General features: G+C 41.2%; 1 protein-coding gene across 3 annotated transcripts in view; it reads left to right on the top strand.

Moving 5' to 3' along the window:
• LOC140715373 (myoferlin-like) overlaps window positions 1-19,690 on the top strand; it is a 276,005-nt gene that overhangs the window by 101,286 nt on the left and 155,029 nt on the right. For all 3 annotated transcript variants that reach the window (XM_073027462.1, XM_073027463.1, XM_073027464.1), the window contains 6 exons: window positions 492-616; window positions 1,693-1,799; window positions 2,567-2,759; window positions 5,671-5,826; window positions 10,681-10,812; window positions 12,476-12,639. In XM_073027462.1, the coding sequence (XP_072883563.1) occupies window positions 492-616; window positions 1,693-1,799; window positions 2,567-2,759; window positions 5,671-5,826; window positions 10,681-10,812; window positions 12,476-12,639 (877 nt within the window). The remainder of the gene's footprint in view (window positions 1-491; window positions 617-1,692; window positions 1,800-2,566; window positions 2,760-5,670; window positions 5,827-10,680; window positions 10,813-12,475; window positions 12,640-19,690) is intronic.

A 19,690-nucleotide genomic window follows, 5' to 3' on the forward strand; every position in this document is an offset into this window, starting at 1 on the left:
TGGTTTTTCTTAAACATAAAATGCCTCTGCCGTTCTTATTTGCAAAAACCTACAAAGGAACAAGCCTACAAGCGGAGGTGGTATGTGGCTTGGAGTGCAACTTCCGGACGGTGATGTTCACATGCATTTGCTGCCCTTGTCCTTCTAGCATGCAGAGGTCATGGGTTTTTTGAAGGTGCTGTCTAAGAAGTCTTATTGAATTGCTGCAGTGCTTCCTGAATGGCAATACTGAGAGTTTAAAGAAAAGTGAAGTACATGGGATTAAATTGCATAGATCTCTTGAAGGTAGGAGTGCAGGTCAAAAAGGCAAGTAGTATGGTGAATGGCTGTCAAGATAGAGATTGTTTTAAAAATAGTCTCAATAGGGAGATGATGAAAATGGCTCAGTAAATGGGATCAGAGAAGATAGTAGTATTTGCTAAACAGGCACAGTTTTAAGACGAGTATAGGTAGTTCTTTGGTCAGTTAAGTCATTTTCTTATTTCTGGCAGGTAACCACTACTATTTTCTACCTTGGGCCAACACAAAGCCGGTAGTGACTCTGACTTCTTACTGGGAAGATATCAGTCACCGATTGGATTCGGTGAACATCCTCCTGAAAATGGTCCACAGACTGGTAAGCATTTATTTTTCTTTCCACTCATTTCTCATGATGAAACATCAGGTGAATAAATCTTTGAAGTTTTTTAGTTCAATAGGTTTGTGAGGAAACAAATAAATTACAACTTTTTGATGGCCTCTTCCCACTGCAAATAAATGAACTTATTTTTTGTTGCATTTGTAATGGATGCTAAAAGTCAACAATCAAATTATCAATAGATGTTATATCACAGACAAGACAAAATCAGCAGATGCTGGAAATCTGAGCACAAAACGCTGGAGGAACTCAGCAGGCCAGGCAGCATCTGAGTAAACAGTCAAAAGTCTCGGCCTGAAACGTCGGCAATACTCTTTTCTGTACATGCTGCCTGGCCTGCTGTGTTCCTCCAGTATTTTGTGTCTGTTGAATAGATACTTTATCCATTGATTGCATAAGTTTTCAGTCATCCTTGAGCAGAAGTCAGGATCTGGTGTACCAGAGCTTTTTCCTAACAAAGCTTCCCAATCTGCCACTATTAGATTGCAGTGCCAACTTCGTGCCAGCCCTATCAGGTTTTGGCTGTGCTCCTCCATTAATTTTCTTAATCACTGCAAGCAGAAGCATATTGCAAAAAAAAACATTTGTCACACCACAATTTCTTTCTTTGAAGGATACAAATGCTTGTTATCTTGACCAGTGTTAACTCATTGAAACTTGTCCTGGTATTATCTTTCACTGTGAACCTTGAAGGCCAACGTAGATCAGCATGTATTTGGCCCCATTCTTGTTGATTATGCATCCCTTTTAGTAAGTAATCAGCTGCAAGTATGAACAAAGCCGTTCTTACTGCTCACAAGCAAAAGTACCCCAAAAAGGAGTGATGCCTTTATGGAAATGTAATTGTTTCAATGTATTGGATAACCACAATAGAGTTGCCTTCATTGTTGTAGAAGTCCTACTGCCAGTCTGAATTGTGTGATTACTGTGGCATTATGATGCTATCATAACTGAAGATTATGAAGAGAGTTTACCAGCAAAATTTACATGGAGCTACCTATTCTAAATCTGGCATTTTATTCAGCTTTGCTTAGCTTTCCATTTTTCCCCCCTAGGAAACGAACTTGACAAAACTGAAGACCGCTATACAGGTCAAAGTTGCAGAGGAACCTTTAGCTGAATTCTGGTTCAAGGTTATTGAACAAGTTATAGAAGAATGCAGGTAAAATGAGAAGAATTTGCCCAACATCATGAAAGTAAATTCTGTTGTAGCTAATTCCAGATAGCTGTGCTGCCTTCTAATGGGAAATTGCTAAAATGTGATTGCAGAATATTACAAGGATATGAGATAAAATTTAGCATATAAATACAATCTTTCCATTGTCATCCGTGTCTGAAAATGTAAAAACTCTGTAATCATGGGGATGCAATGTTTCAATTTCAGTGCATCCTGCAGCAATTTCAAGAAGTGACTTATGATAGAATGCTCTATATACTCGTTAATTGAACTGCATAAAATTTATTAAGCTAACTGATACTTTGATTCAATAAATTTTGGTTTGGAGTTGGCAACAATAAATAAAACTGCATTCATTTGAATGATTAGCTGGGATAACCTTTGGAAATACTGACCAATTGTGAGAAGCCTCAAACTCTTGACTTGCTGGAAGCACCAAAAAAGGGAGAATTTTCTTTCTACAAAAAATAGCTAAGAACAGATTTTCCAGAAGTCATGTTATATTTAAAATGCATTGAAATTCATTTGAAGCAAATGTAATTTAGTAATTGTATAGATGATAGATTATTACTAATATTGGGATTCAATTTGCTGGAATAAGTTTGTTACTTCAAATCATGACTTTTTTTTAAATATAAACTCCAAACATCAAGTGTCAGTTACTTTCTGACTTTTAACATTTCAGTTGACATTTTTCTTTTGGCTAAGTTGATTATCTGTGAGTTTTATATTTTGATCTCTCCTGATTTCAGCCAGCCTCTGCCAGCTATTGAAGGTAAACCTAATGTAACACAGCTTGACTTGCAAATCCACAAGATGCGTAAAAAAGCCCTAAATTCCATTGTTGAATCTGCAAAGACCTTGCGAAACGAAGCAAGTGATCTCAAGGAAACAATTATTGATATTGAAGGTTGGCTGGAGAACCTTAAATCATTGGCTGAAGAGGTTAGTGCTCAGATTTGCTATTCCTTGTATTCCTTGTATCTTCATATCTGCACTATGTGTATTCTAACATTCATGTTTAACAGTTATTAGTATGGATGATACTAATATTTAACTGAAAACTAACACTACAGTAGTATTTTCCTGTAACTTTAAAAGTTTTTCAAATACCACACTTCAAAGAAGTATGAGCAAATAAAATTCAATATCAAAGGAGTTGAAGAGAGAATGGAAAACTTAAAGCTGTACAAAGAGTGAGGCTTAAGGTGTGGGTTAGGACAGTGTTGCAGTGGTGCGATTTATTGGGGGAACTACAAAGCAAAGAATTAGGTATTAGCAAAGTATGTTTCTCAGTGGAATAGTTAAAATTTGGAAAGTTAAGGATAAATGTGGCTGATTGTTAGTGAGGAGTAGGTTACTTCTGATCCACACTGACTGTCATTTCCTGCTGAGGAAGTCAAGCATCCAGCTGTAGAAGGAGATACAGAGGCCAAGTGATGATTAATTCTCCCCCCCCCCCCCCACCCCAGTCATTCCTTTGGATATAGAATTTGGAACTATAATTCTATTTGTGGCAGAGTGCATTTTATCATAACAGTAAAAACCAAATTCTGCAAATATTCAGCCAGCATCTGTGGGAAGAAAAATGGTTAATATTTCAGTCTGAAGACTTTGTCCCAACTGTAGAGGGGTGAAAAGAGGCTCCTTAAGCTCTGTGGATGGAGTGGTGGGCTGGGCTGCCCATGACAGGGTAAAACCTGGTGACCGCTTCGTAGACAAGCACACTCAGCCCACCTTTCTAGCAGCTATCCAGTTTCTGTTTCCCTCTTCCCAGTTCTTCCAAAGAGTGTTCAACTGGAAATGTTAACTCTTTCTCTTCCCATAGGTGCAGCTTGGTGTTCCCCGCATTTTCTGTTATTACTCTAGATTTGCAGCATCTGTAGTATTTTTGTTCTTTATCATTATCCATGTTCTGCTTAAGTTATTTGATGCTGAAGTGGAATCGATGGGCGTTTCACTTAATTTCAAGTTCAATTACAGCACTGGATGTACTTTGCTACACACTGGTAACAGCTTTATCACTGTGATGTATGTAATAATACTGCATTTATTGGGGAAAGTGGATATCCCTGATTCTCATTATACAAATTATAATCTCTGCTATCAAACAGGAGTTTTGAATTGATCATTGTCAGTGCACATTATGTGAGTTAGAGAACCAGCCAATTCATGTCACTGACAGGATATATCAAATCAAGTTTAATTTTTCTGTGCCAAGCACGCACAATTGTCTAAATATTTTGCAGGTGCTGAGACAGGTTTTTGACTTTAAGTCAGTTAAAACTTCATTGCAGCTCTAGCTAATTGCTAAGTAAGCACAGACCTGGGTTTGAGTTTGGAACCTTGTTCTTCAGATAATGCAGGTTGAGTATCCTAAGGTTGTTGTAGCCGGGGGTGGTAATAGGGACAATCTCCCACTATCTATTAAATGCTCCCAATGGTGTGCACCTCAAGTAGCCTCTGACAACCAAGTCCAGCTCCTGGCCTTCACGTGTGGCTTAGCTACTAAGCCCAGCAGAACCATTTCTACTGACAGGAGAAGGGGCAAAGGCGGGTTACTGGCACATTAAAACCAGTTGCATCAGGCAGATGGGGCACATCAGCCGTGGTTGGCAGCTCTTCTAGGAGGGTTAATTCTGATCTCAAACCTCCTCTGCCTTGCAGCTATACCCACTCATGGGGAAAGCTTCAGGAGCAAACCTCAAGGGAAAAATCTGGAGCCGAAATCCCTAAGGCAGTACTACATTGAGTTCAATGCTGACTGGCAACTCCTGCGACATTGCTGGTACCAAACTGTACAGGTCTCTGCTGTTCCTTTGGGTTCACCAGATGCTTGGAGAGGGGGAGCTTGCAACGTGGGCAACAGCTTGCTCTCTGTTGTACTGCCCAGGCTTACGTACCTAGACAGCCAGGACACAATATCCATGGCCAACTCTGACCGACAGAAGCCTTCACCTCACCTCAGATTGCGCACCCCTTATCCGAAAATCCAAAATCCAATTTATTTATTTATTTTGGAGTATTGACATGATGTCACAAAAGGAAAATTTCACAAGGTGCTGGGAAGGTTCCCAGTTAATGCGTAGGTCTCTACACACCACAGACAGTTCTGAGAAGTGACCTCTCATACGTAATGAAAAGAAGTTAATGAACACTCCATTAAGTGAAAAATGAAGATCTCAATTGTGTATAAGTGAACATGGGCCATTTAACAGTATGCTGATTATGAAACGAGTGAAGACCTATCACATTGAACTGAAAATTGAAAGTAATCCTGAATTTTTGGCAGGCTGGTTGCAAATATTTTAGAAAAGCCACAGCATTAAATTTTTAAATTGTCTGCTGATCACAAAAATCTAGCATGAGAACGAGTCTATGATTATTGTTTTTATACTTTACATAAAACCTTAAAAAATAAAGTGTACAGTAACCTTTTAATCAAAACACAGCATTGTAAGTGGAGACTGAATGCCAGCTTTTATTTTTGTTGTTCAACAGCTGATTCAGGTACTCTCCTTTCTGCAGTGCAACACATTTTCTTTTCACATACTGATATACTAATGGCATGTGGAAATTTTTATTATTAAGAACATATGTGTGATTAATAAGTTAAAACAAACTCTGCTTACCAGTAGCACATAAATTTGGAATTAGAGATGATGGTGATCCCAAGCTATCTCATTATATTCCAAAATCCCAAACACTTTCTGCCGCAAGTATTTTGGATAAGCGGTACTCAACCAGTATAGGTTTGTGTTGACCATATTGCTCCACTAACGTACCTGCAGAGCTTGGAACTAGAAGGGTTCTCTTGGAAGAATAAATGGTAAAGATTTTCCTGTTGTTCTCACAGCCACAAAACAGCATGCCTGATATCATCATCTCAATGATATGTGATGAGAAACGAGTTGCTTTTGCACGAATTCCAGCTCACGAGCTGCTTTACTCGACTACAAATGAAGAAGCCTGCGGCAGATTCTGTGGCAGGACACAGACCATATTCTTGAAGGTAGACTTAAGTGTTATACCTGGCACTAATATCATAAAACTCCTAATTTTATGCTTTAAATTTGCTTTATAATTATAATTAAATTAATTAATTATAATTTTATTTGCTTTTATTTTGTAAAACCTTTCTGGAACTCATTTTGTTATCATGTTCCTGAGATCTGACCCAATGGTATAAATCATATTGAAATATTCTGTACATATTTTCACTTCTTCAGTGGAGTAAGTTACGATTTGTGAGATGTTGGCATTATTGTGAAACGGTACAATTTCCCAACTTAACCTGCCTTTGAGAAGTTGTTAGAGTGCAGTGTCTTCAAACACTACTGTCAATGCGATGAAAGGGCTCCTGTGGATAGTTCTCCATAATTTTGATTATAAATAATGGAATGGTAATACATTTCCAATTAGAGTGTACTACTTAGAGGAGGATGCGTTCACGTGTTTTTTCTAAATTGTAGCATTATATGCTTTCAGAATCAGGTTTATTATCACCAGCATGTGACGTCAAATTTGTTAACTTACCTGCAGCAGTTCAATACAATACATAATCTAGCAGCGAGAAAAAATAAATAAATAAAATAAAACATAATAAATAAGTAAATCAATTGCATATATTGAATAGATTTTTTTTAAACTTGCAAAAACAGAAATACTGTATATTTTTTAAAAAGTTAAGTAGTGTCCAAAGCTTCAATGTCCATTTAGGAATTGGATGGCAGAGGGGAAGAAGCTGTTCCTGAATCACTGAGGGTGTGCCATCTGGCTTCTGTACCTCCTACCTGATGGGAACAGTGAGAAAAGGGCATGCTCTGGGTGCTGGAGGTTCTTAATAATGGACGCTGCCTTTTTGAAGAAAGCTCTGTAAAATGGCTGTGGTGTAACTTGAGCTCAATGTGTTAACTCGTGCATTGTTTTGCCGCGACTGGATGCACTGATTTTAATTATTCAGTTTCTGTTTAATGTTGATATTAAATAAGCTAAAACCAAACACTTTGGCAACTTTGAAACCCAAGTGCTGCTTTAGTTTACCATTCAAACCTTATTTAGTGCCAATAGAGTTGCTGCTAACAAAGGTGACTATTAATCAAAGCTAAAATATTCCTGTTCTCCATCACCCCCCCCACCTCTTGAATTTCTTGAAATTATGTCACTGGTTGCCTGAAATAGTGCATTAGAATTTCTGCAGTGTTGTTCTACCATTGCTGTAGTGGATACCTTGAGGTGGTTGAAATAATCATTGTGCTTAACATCTGTTACCAGGTGGGAAAAGTTCTGTGACTTGCACCTAATTCAGGCATCTTTTTTGTTCCTTCTGGCATTAGTAACATTGAGAAAGCATGATTGCTCGGGCCAAGACCCTTCGTCAGGATATGACGAAGGGTCTCAGCCCGAAACGTTGACTGCTCATTTCAACGGATGCTACCCGACCTGCTGAGTTCATCCAGCTTGTTTGTATGTGTTGATTTGACCACAGCATCTGCAGTATACTTTGTGTTTATGATTGCTCGGGTAGTTGAACAGTCTGTAAACAGTATTTACTTTCTGTGAGCTTGGACAAATGGGATGTGGGCGTTCTTAATAGTTGACATCATCAAACAGTGATGTCCTTAAACTACTTAGTCAGACCAGAGCATTGTCACCCTGCCATATGCAGATGAATATTAATAATTAATATATTTATAATTATATTTTATCGTTAAATAGTGGATAATTAAACTACAATGAGGAGAACTGATTTGTGCATGTTACAATTCTCAATGCCAGAATGAAGTGAATGAGTGCCAGAGGAGGCTAAACCATTCATGATATTCTTGGCCAGGACTGTTGAGTAGGTGATGTATTTTGTCTTCTAGACAGACAGGGGTTCCCCACTTTTTTACGCCATGGACCTGTACCATTATCCAAGCGGTCCGTGGACCCCAAGTTGAGAACCCCTGGTCCGGGCAAAATTTGCAAAGTCAAATCCAAATTGGCTAAAGAACAAAGTCAAAATCTCTGAACACCAGATAGAGCAAAACTGGAAGGATCATTTACTGACCCAGCTGTCAAAGAAACACAAAATGCCAGTACTCAGAAAAAGTCACACCCACAAGGACAGACACTAAATTAATACTTCAGGTTAAAGGCCCTTAATTGGATTTGGAAAAGGGTGGGGAAAAAAAGGTTTAAGGTTGGGGGGGGGGTGGTAAGTGGAGAGGATAGATGAATACCTGTGATTAAGGTTCAGAACAAATATCAAGCTGACAGTTGCTTTAAAATATTTCATGGTTTCAAAGCAATTTAAAGAGCAGGTAGAACTGCATCAATGGAAAAAAGTAGTTGCCCAATATTATGAATTTTAGCATTGCATCTGAGGAGCTTCCACATACTCAGATTAAAGATGAAGTGCCAAACCTTGTTTGCATTCATTTGGGGCAATGCAGGCGGTTGGTCAAAGAAGGAGTGAGACAGAGAATTGGTGACTGGAAGCTTGGGATTGCTCTTGCAGACTGAATGGAGATGTTCCAAAACACAGTCATCCAGTCTGCATTTGATCAAATTGTGAGCCATGAATACAAACAGTAAATTTGGAGAAGTGCAGGTGAATTGGGTCCATGATCGATGGGGAAGGAAGAGGTAAAAAGGAAGGTACTTCTCTGTAGTTTTAGTGGAGTATGAAACAGTAAGGAAGATGTTGGTGAAATTGGCAAAGTTGTGGACTATTTAGGAGGGAAGGGTGAGAGAAATCATGAAGTAGGTTAAAAGTCAGCACCCACATCATGGTGTGTCGTACTGTTCAATGTTGCTGTGCCTGGAAGGGTGAGGGCAACAGGCACTCGGAGATGCCACCATCTACAGGTTCCCCTTGAAAGTAATTTTCATCAGCTTGAAAATGTATGGTAAATGATACAGGCACAGATTAAGCAACCACTTTCCTGAGCACCTGTGCTCTGTATGTCATGGCTGTCTGGAGCTCTCAGTTGTCAGCCAATTTAATTCTCCCCCCCTTTCCCGCAAGGATGTGTCTGTCCTTGGCCTCCTCCATAGCTGGATCTGCCCAGTTCTCCTAAACACACCCCCACCCCGTAATCTTTTTCTGCCTCCTCCACCTACTCCATCTGCTATCACTCACTGTTCAAAAGTACATTTATTATCAAAGTATGTATGCATTATGCAACCTTGCGGTTCGTCTCCTTACAGGCAGCCACAAACCCCAGCAATACAAAAGAACCCATATATTAAAAAAAAGACCATCAAACTCACAATGTGCAGAGGGAAATAAAAACACATTGTGCAAACAACAAATGTATGCAAATGGCATCAGGTCAAAATGAGCCCATAGACACAAGGCCCAGTGTAGGCCCAGGTCTCAGTCTCAGTTCTGTGCAGAGCCAAATAAATGTCACTGAACCCTCAGACATGGAGCCTGGTGCAGTCCAAAGCATCAGCCTCACTTCAGCTTAGAGCTGAATAAACGTCGCTGAGCCCAGTGCATGCCAGAGCCTCAGCCTCAGTTCAACACAGAGCTGAGTTAGCGTCATGGAGTAGAGAGCAGAACCAGCCTGATCCTTGCCCTGCCTTTTCAATCTATCTGGCCCAACATTTAAATCATCCAAGCATCAGCGGTTTCTGGTTTAAGGTGACGCGGTGAAGCCCGGCGATGACTTGTGGCAAACAAAATGAAGAATACAACTAAATACTTTATTAATAACACTGTCACACAGCTTCCACTGGTTCCCCTTCCCCCACTACTCCAATCTGCCCTCCAACCCTTACACTGCTATCAAATTTCATCACTTTCCAGCCCTTTGTTGCCTCCACCTATCAGGTCCCAGCTTCTGTTGCTAGTTCCATTCTGCCCACCTTCAACTGTCTATCACCCCTCCCTCACCTGGATCCACCTATCGCTTACCATCTCTTTTTCCACCCTTCCCTACACCTCTTTATATTGCCATATATTGCTATCCCCCCCATCCAGGCCTTGATCTGAAACATCGACTGTCCATTTCCCTCCATGGATGCCACCTGATGTGCAGAGTTCATCCACCATCTTGTTTGTTGCTCCACATTCCAGTATCTACAGTCTCTTGTGTCTATAGGGAATGGCAGTTGATGGCTATTCAAAAACAGTAGCTAATCAAGAGTCAAGTATGTTTTCCATTGATCAACAGCTTTAGCCTTATCAACTTAAGAGCAATGAAAAGTAGTCTTTGGCATTATTCACCAATTATTCACCGAAGCTTGTTGGCTGTACACAAACAACAAAGCAGCTTCTCTCAAGGATTTAATAGGTTGGGAGCTGATGGTTGTTTCTGTGGCCGCAGATGTTATTCCAGGAAGGAGTAGCTTCCCAGATTCCATGTTCAAGGATGGGTGGTGATACTGTACCTCGCTCAAGGTGTTTACAGAAGAGGATAAAGTTTCTGCAGTCTAATTACAGGGAGAATATTGCAAATGACTGCAAGGCTTGAAGTGCTGCTAATAGATAGGTGGGCTTTGGATTCGAGGCTACTGATAGGTTACTTAACAGAACAAAACCAATGGATAGAAATTCATCCTTGTGTCACTTGCACTAAACATGCTTGTTCTACCTTTTCACGGTTTGATTTTACTTGCATCAATCGAAATCTTATATTACCTGCAGTCTGTATTATATTACAGGTTTATTGTAAATGCCTGCGATTGTTTCTGTCCCAAAGGGCTACACCCAATTTCTTTGGTGTGCTACCATAACACATAGTGTATTGGTCACAGATTGATTTTTGTACACTGATACTACTTAAACTTAACCATCAGAGTTGATTATTTGCAATTCTAAATGTCTGATTTCACTGAAGAATATTTGGTCTAATCCTTCTGTTCTCTCTTCTAGTACATAGAAGGCAAAAGCAAAAGTTATAAAGTACCAACTCAGCTGCGTGTTCGCTTTTGGCTTGGACTTTCAGCTGTGGAGAATAAATTCAACAGCTTTGCTGAAGGAAGTTTCAGTGTGTTTTCAGAAATGGTAAGCGGGAAGCACATTTGAATTTTGCTTGTAAAACCAGAACGCCAGAGATTCACAACAGGTCAGGATCCATCTGCATACAGGAAGACAAATTAGTGTTGCAGTTCACAGTTGTTTTATGATGAGAGGTGACTTGAACTGGATAGATTCAGAGACAGATTTGACAGGGTGGATATGGAGAAGATAATTCTGCTTGTGGGAGGACAGAGAGTCATTTTAAAAATCAGTCAGCATTTCAGGCAGGATGAGCCAAGAGGGGATGTGGGTAGTTTCTACAGGGTTGTGCCTCTTTGAATATTTGTGAGGGATATTTAGATAAGGTAAGAGACTGAATTGCTGGTGGACAGGAATGTGATGTTGATGCAACACCTGAATCAGCACTAAATGGTGAAGCAAAGAGTCAAAGGTTTGCAGGAGAGCCAGATTATAATACTTATACACTCAGTGGCCACGTTATTAGGTGCACCTGGGCACATAACTGATGCAAATATCTAATCAGCCAATCATGTTGCAGCAGTTCAATGCACAAAAGCAGGTCAAAAGGTTCAGTTGCTGTTCAGACTAAACATCAGAATAGGGAAGAAATGTGATCGAAGTGACTTTGACCGCCAGACAAGGTGATTTGAGTATCACAGAAACTGCTGATCTCCTGGAATTTTCATGCACAGCACTCTTTTGAATTTGTAGAGAATGGTGCAAAGAACAAAATACGTCCAATGAGCAGCAGTTCTGTGGGTAAAAATGCCTTGTTAATGAGAGGGGTCAGAGAAGAATGGCTAGACTGGCTCAAGCTGACAGGAAGGTGACAATATCTCTAATAACCACATGGCAGACGGATTATTGGATGCAATTGTTCTATGGCAGACATTTAAATTTATTTCATTAGCTGCCAGGGTGAATAACAAATGCCTCGGGTAAATATACTCTGCATTGAAGGCAGTCATCTAAACTTCTTGTAACAGTGAAATTTGTTTGGTCAGATGAACTTTGGTATGACTTTCCACAAAACCTTATGATTTGCAGTTGAAGGCCCTGTTCAGGTTAATGAAGACCATGCAAATCTCATCTGTCTAATGCAGAAATTGGTGCTTGTGGTGATCTGAAGTCTTAATGAAACTCAAAGTACTTCACATGCAAAGTGAAACAGGTGATTCAGGAAGGCCTTGGCAGTATCTCTCGGTGATGCCTCCAACTTTCAAATTTAGCCTTTTTAGTATGTTAGTAAATAATGTGATTTATGATTTGATCGAAGTGCTGTGGTATGCTGTCATTGTTAATGTCTTTCTTCCCCTGTGAAATGTGGTTTTCAATATGTTTTTGACACTAATGGGAGTAACTAAGATGCTTCTTCCCAGTAGAAGGAAGAAGAATTAAAAAGCAGATTTGTAGTGGTCTGGTTCATTCAGATGCTATCCTTAATACATTTTGGTCATCAGTCTTGGCTTTTAATATTTCTAGAGTTCAATTTTTTTGGTTAACATATACGTGCCGACCAGCCACTAACATCTTTAATGTTAAAAATGTTTAGTTTTAATTCCTCTCGGTGAGTGATTGTCGCCCACACCAAATGCCTCAAATGTACACTATATTTGTACAACATTATGAGTCACTACTTAACTGTGCCTTTTAAGCCTGATTTGTTCTCTCTTGTGTATGCATGCAGTACGAAAACCAAATGCAAATGCTGGGCAAATGGGGCACCGGTGGACTTGTGGGACGCCACAAGTTTTCCGATGTGACTGGTAAAATAAAACTGAAGAGAGAGTACTTTATGCCCCCAAGAGGCTGGGAGTGGAAAGGTGACTGGTTTGTTGATCCTGAAAGAAGGTCAGACTTTTATCAATTTAAATTAACTTCAAAACTATTGAATGTAATGTGGTTGAAATATAGCAGTAATTTGCAGAAAAGCCAAAATGTTTTGCCCTCCACCTGCATTCTCTGAACAAACGATCCCTGCACGTATGATATATTTAAATGTTTAAGGTAGATAATTTTTATTCACTTCCTCAAACAAAAGCAGAATGTCTGTTCGCACTCTCAGCAAAAATTTGCATTTGTTCAAGAATGTGGAACGATTAGTGCTGTAGGAAGCTATTTGGCCTATCGTGCCTGTGACAGCTTCTGTTAGAAAAGCTCCCGAAAATGAGGTTCAGATTTATTTCTCACTTGTACGTTGAAACGTGTCACTTGATTAACAACCAAGGGTGTGCTGGGGGCAACTCGCATGTGTCATCACACATCCCTCGCTTCGCTGACCTGCTCATTCCATCGATTAGCTACTGAGCACTGACTTCAGAATCCATGTCAAAGTTCACACTTGCCCTTAATGAGCCACACCCCTCCAAGTACTAACTTTCCACCATGATGTAGCACCTATGGATTCTCAAACACACAGCTTGGGTAAGCACATGGATTGTAGAAAAATGGGGGGCTATGTAGGAGGGGAGGTTTTTAACGTACTCCAGATTGATCTTGGAGTACGTTAAAATGTCGGCACAATATCGTGGGTTGAAGGACCTGTGCTGTAGCGTTCTGTGTTCTGTGTCTCCCCTAGTCTTTAACATTCTCCTCCACACTTCCATACCCACCTCGTTCAATATTGCGGCAAACCTGAAGTGTAGACACATCAGCTAAATTGTTGATGTATAAGTTGCAGAAAGCTTGAGCTGAAGCACCTGTTACCCCCAGGATCTTGTTAGTTACAGGATGCCAACCACAGAATAATCCATTCATTCCTGCTGTTTGCTTGACCTGACCAGCAACTCCATCCACGCCTCTGCCCCCCCCCCATTCAAAACGTGGTAACCTTAATTATGAGCCTCCGATGGGGAACTTTATTTGAAAGCTTTATGAAAATCCAAATATATCACATTCACAGGTTCATCTTCTATTCTGGTTCTCTCTGGTATTTACAGCCCAAAACTAATCATGTGTGACCTTTTATTTTGTTTTATCTTCCACTCGTATTGATGGCCAAATACTTCCACTGTAATGTCAGCAAGAAACACAATAATTTTAGGATTGAATCTCCGAGATGTAAGGTTGTAGGAAGTTGTTCCAAATAGCTTTCTGCAAGCTGCACTATTTGCGTCCTTTAACGAAATTGGGAAAAATAACTTGTGATGACAACGTAACTTGAACATGGTTCAGATTGTTTAGTCACAAATACCCTGGCAGTCCGGCAGTGGAGTCAAAGTTGCCTTTAAATGGGAGCAAACTTTACAATCTATCTGGCACGTAGAAAACAGATTTTGGAGTGAATTTCAATTAAATGTTTTAATTTGTTTCACATGCTACATTAATTGTATTTTCCAAATTTTATAATATATTTCCAAATATTTTTGTGCTTTTAAACTTCGTCGTCATGAATTTTTTAACAAAACTCCTGGATGCCAGGAATTTCTGTTGCCTAACTTTAGTCCTTCCTGAATTTTATTTTTTCTGCAATCTGGTTCTGGATTCTCATGTGATGAAGCATACTTTCAGCATTAACTATGGTTTGTCCCCCAGGAATCTTGACTTCTAAAGAAACAATATCACCCTCCTTAACTCTGGTGACATTACCTTATGGGGCAGTTTCTCCATAGCTGGCATTATACTATTGACCCTTCTCTGTTCTGCCTCCAATTAAGTACCTTTGAATAAGGGGACCAAATTTCTTTACATATTCTAGGTGTGGTCTAGCTGGTGCTTTGCCCACTAGAGTAAGATTTCTAGGGCCTCCGTTGATCAGGTTCTACCATGGAATTTGCGTCCGAGCTGTCTAGATATACAAGCTAAGGCAGTACAATATGGAGAGCAAGTTGTTGCTCATATATCAAAGCTCCCCCTCTCCATCCATCTGATGAATCCAAAGGGATGGCAGAAACCAATACAGTCTGGCACCAACAGCACCTCAGGAGTTGCTAGTCAACAAAGAACTCAATGTAGGATTGCCTTAGGGACTCCAGCTGTGGATTTTCCCCCTTCTGATTACCCCCAAAGCCTTCCCTATAAGTGGTTAAAGCCGCAAGGCAGCAGAGGTTTGTGATCAGAGTTTTCCTTCTAGATGAACTGCCAACCACGGCTGAGAAGCTCCATCTGCCTGAAGCGACTGGTCTTAATCTGCCTTTGTCCCTCTGTTGTCAGTAGAAACATTTCCACCGGGCTTCGTAACTAAGCCGCACAGAAAGGCCAGGAACTGGACTTGGTTGTCAGAGGCTATTTGAGGTGCATGCCATTGGGAGCATTTAATAGGTAGTGGGAGCTTGTCCCCATGACTACCCCCAGCTATAACAGCCTTAAGGAACCAGTAGTAAGGCTTCACTACTTTTAAATTCCAGTGCCCACCCTTGAAATTAGAACCATGATTCCAGTAGCTTTGCATGTTATCTGCTGGACTTGTGTGCTGGCTTCAAATTTCATATGCAATAAGCCCCAAATCATTTATTCTGCTGCTTTCTGTGGATTTTCCCTCTATTTCACAAATACTATTCTTGCACCAAACTGAGTGCTTTTGCGATTTGTCCACATTATACACCATTTGGCAATTCTTTGCTTGTTCGTTTAACTTGTTTGTGGTCTGTTTGTATCCTACTCGGTTCTCCTGCTTTCCTATTTTCTTTTTGTCACCCACAAGCATGCTGACCATGCCAAATCTTCCTTTCTCCAAGTCAGTAAGACAAATAGTGATCAGTTGCCTTTCCTGAATCGGCTCCTCTGGCATCTCAATGGTCATGGGTTAGCAACTTGAAAAATGAGACCTTGTTGCTTTACTGCCTGAGAGCCAATACTCTCTTCATGCTAATATTATATTCGCACCAGGAGATTATACCTTGTGACTTGTATGAGGCACATTGTAGAATGTGTTCCAGAATTGAAATACATCTATATACATCGGTTAAAAAATTCTTAAACTCTTAAATTTATCAGTTGTGATTCCCAACCCCCACTTCCTGAAGCCATACTGATTATGCTTGTTTAGATTATGATTTCCTAATTAGTTAACATTTGTTAGAATTGATCTTTCTTAGGCTAAACTACCTAGAGTTGCCCACTTTTTCTCCTCGTGCTTTGAATGAGGATTTCACATTGCCAGTTTTCCAATCCTCAGACCAGAGTAAGAATTACAAAGTGAACGTTGGAGCTCCAAAGTGTGGGTTAGAGCAAAGGGACCTGGGAATATAGATCCCTAATTCCTTGCAAGTGGCATCACAGATAAGGCCGAAAAGAGGTTTTGGCATATTGGCCTTCATAAGTCAAAGGCATTGAGTGCAGGAAGTTGTATAGATGTGGAGACCAAATTTGGAGTATTGCGTGCAGTTCTGGTCACCAACCTACCAGAAAGGTATCAATAAGCTTGAAAGGGGGTAGGGAATCTTTTCAAGGATGGTGCTGGGACTTGAGGACATCAGTTATAGAGAAAGGTTAAATACTTCAGGGCTTTATTACCTGGAGCACAGGAAAATGAGAAGAGATCTTACAAAGATAGACCAAATTCTGAGAGGTGTCAATGGGGTGAACGTATGCAGGCTTTTCCCCTCAGTTTGGGTGAGACTATCACTAGAGGCCATGTTTTTAAATTTCAAAGTTCAGAATAAATTTATTATGGAAGTACATAAATGTCACCATACACAACCCTGAGATTCATTTTCTTGTGGGCATACTCAATAAATTCCTTATAGTAGTTTAGGATGAAAGGTGACATATTTAAGGACAATCTGAAAGGGGATCTTCTTCATTCAGAGAGTGTTGCAAGTGTCATATGAGTTGCCAGCAGAAGTGGTAGATGTGACTTCAGCTGTAACGTTTAAGAGAAGTTTTTGATAGATACATAAATTAGAGGGGTAAGGAGGGCTACGTTCCAGGTGCAGAAAGCTAGCACTAGGCAGAAGACCAGGTTGACATGGACAGAATGGGCTGAAGGGCCTGTTCTTGTGCTTTAGTATTCTGTGACTCTGGTACTGACAATCTCAATAGCCATGTCTCAGTTACAAACCTTCTGACCTGGGGCTTGTGGGGCTTCAGCCCCATTAGCTGCCTGATACCACTACCATCTCTGGAGAAACTACCGGTATGTTGAGCCCTTGGTCTTGGTTTTGAGTTTCCCATCCCTCATCCCCTCAATGGTCAGTGATTATTGCGCTGGGACTCTGTGATGTTCTTTCTAACTACTGTATTCTCTCTACTTCTACTTCTTTCTCTCTACTCTACTGTCCGACTTCCTGAACTCCACTATCAAGGTGCCTGTGATGTTGCTGCAAGTAAGGCTTTCATTGCATCTGTATATACAGGTACTTGTACATCTGACTATAAACTTCACTTGGGCTTTGACATTTTCCACTTGCAGTGACTGCACTTAATTTCTGACCAGAGGAGGGCACTCACTAACTATGCTTTATTGGCCAGTGCTGTGCAAGTTGAAACTACTGTTGATACCAGCTGGTGGCAGCAAACAACAAAATGCACTACAGCAAGAGCCGCTGGTTCAGTACTTGTCACTTCCATGTAATCATTTTCATTTATCTACCTCTTTCAAGATATCCAGGTCAGCTTGGCACATTTAATGATGTCCTCCCCAGAGAGGTCTGAAAGCTAGAGGATTTGCACTCATCATAAGCAATCAAAAATAAACTTAGCAGCTTAGACTGTCACCTTAATTTTCAATGTTGGGGCAATTGCTAGGAAACGATGGGGTCAAAAGTTACACTTTTACAAGTGTGGAATAATAAAGAAAATCCAGCAAGAATATTTTATGGGTAAATTGTTCTTAATTGATTAGGCAACACGAGTGAATCTGCAGATGCTGGAAATAAGTAAAAACACAAAATGCTGGCAGAACTCAGCAGGTCAGACAGCATCTATGGGAGGAGGTAGTGACGACGTTTCGGGCTGAAACCCTTCATCAGGAGTGAAGTAACATGGGATGGTGGAGAGGGGATAAGAAGTGGGGGGAGGGATAAAGTAGAGAGCAAAGAAGTGATAGGCTGGAGGGAAATGGGCTGGGGGAAGGTGGAGAATTATGGGAAATAAAAGAGAAAGAAAGGTAGGGCTGGGGGGAGATTATAGTGAGGAGGGGGGAAGAGAGAGAAAGAGAACCAGACTAAAATAATAGGGATGGGGGTAAGGTGGGGCAGGGGTATCAACAGAGGTCTGTGAGTTGATGTCATGCCGGCAGGTAGGAGGCTACCTAGGCGGGAGATAAGGTATTGCTCCATCGACCTGCGTGTGGCCTCATCTTGACGATAGAGGAGGCCATGGACAGACATGTCGGAGTGGGAGTGGTCTGTGGAATTGAAGTGTGTGGCCACAGGGAGATTCCCGCCACTGCTGGAGGACTGAGCGCCGGTGTTCAGCGAAACGGTCTCCCAGTCTGCGGCGGGTCTCCCCAATGTACAAATGGCCACATCGGGAGCACCGGATACAGTACATCACCCCAGCTGACTCGCAGGTGAAGTGGTGCCTCACCTGAAAGGACTGTCTGGGGCCTAGGATGGTGGTGAGGGAAGAAGTGTGGGGGCCGGAGGGAGACTATAATACCAGGTCTGGGTTAGCGTGTGGTCCAAAATTATGATGCCGGGTCTGGGTACTCCCTCCGGGCACTCATCCCTGCAAACGGAAGAAGTACTACACCTGCCCCCACACTTCTTCCGTCACCACCATCCTAGGCCCCAGACAGCCCTTTCAGGTGATGCACCACTTCACCTGTGAGTCAGCTGGGGTGATATACTGTATCCGGTGCTCCCGATGTGGCCATTTGTACATTGGGGAGACCCGCCGCAGACTGGGAGACCGTTTCACCGAACACCGGCGCTCAGTTCTCCAGCAGTGGCGGGATCTCCCTGCGGCCACACACTTCAATTCCACAGACCACTCTCACTCCGACATGTCTGTCCAGGGCCTCCTCTACTGTCAAGTTGAGGCCACACGCAGGTCGATGGAGCAATACCTTATCTCCCACCTAGGTAGTCTCCTACCTGCCGGCATGAACATTCAACTCACGGACCTCCGTTGATACCCCTGCCCCCCTTTACCCCCATCCCTATCTATTATTTTAGTCTGGTTCTCTTTCTCTCTCTTTTTCCCCCCTCACTATAATCTCCCCCCAGCCCTACCTTTCGTTCTCTTTTATTTCCCATAATTCTCCACCTTCCCCCTAGCCCATTTCCCTCAGCCTATCACTTCCCAGCTCTCTACTTCATCCCTCTCCCCACTTCTTATCCCCTCCTTGACCATCCCATGTTACTTCACTCCTGATGAAGGGTTTCGGCCCGAAACATCGTCACTACCTCCTCCCATAGATGCTGTCTAGCCTGCTGAGTTCTGCCAGCATTTTGTGTTTTTATTTTCTTAATTGATTAGTCTCTTTTTTTTAAAAAAATCGGATTATTGTGATTAAAGTTGCATTAATTAATGCAAAGTTAAAATTCCTCATTCAACAAAACTGAAACTAATGGAAAAATGGGGTAGCAAGACTATGGATCTAAAAGTTACTTCTGATTAGACATAATCATGGTAAGTTGTTATTTCTGGGCTACCGGAAATTTCCCAGGCAGTATTTCCCAACGACGAGGACTGATTTTTCGATTATGCACTCAGTGGCCACTTTATTAGGTACACATGTACAACTTATTAAGGCAAATATCTAATCAGCCAATCATAAGGTAGCCACTCAAATGCATAAAAGCATGCAGATATGCTCAAGAGGTTCAGTTGTTTAGATCCAACATCAGATTGGGGGAGGAAATGTGATTATTGGACTTTGTCCATGGAATGATTGCTGGTGCCAGAGGGGGTTGTTTGAGTATCTCAGAAACTTTTGGTCTCCTGGGATTTTGGTGCAAAACACTGTCTAGAGTTTACAGAGAATGGTGATTAAAGATTTTAAAAACATCCAATG

This window comes from Hemitrygon akajei, chromosome 23 (assembly GCF_048418815.1).
Source record: "Hemitrygon akajei chromosome 23, sHemAka1.3, whole genome shotgun sequence".
NCBI classification, from domain to species: Eukaryota; Metazoa; Chordata; class Chondrichthyes; order Myliobatiformes; family Dasyatidae; genus Hemitrygon; species Hemitrygon akajei.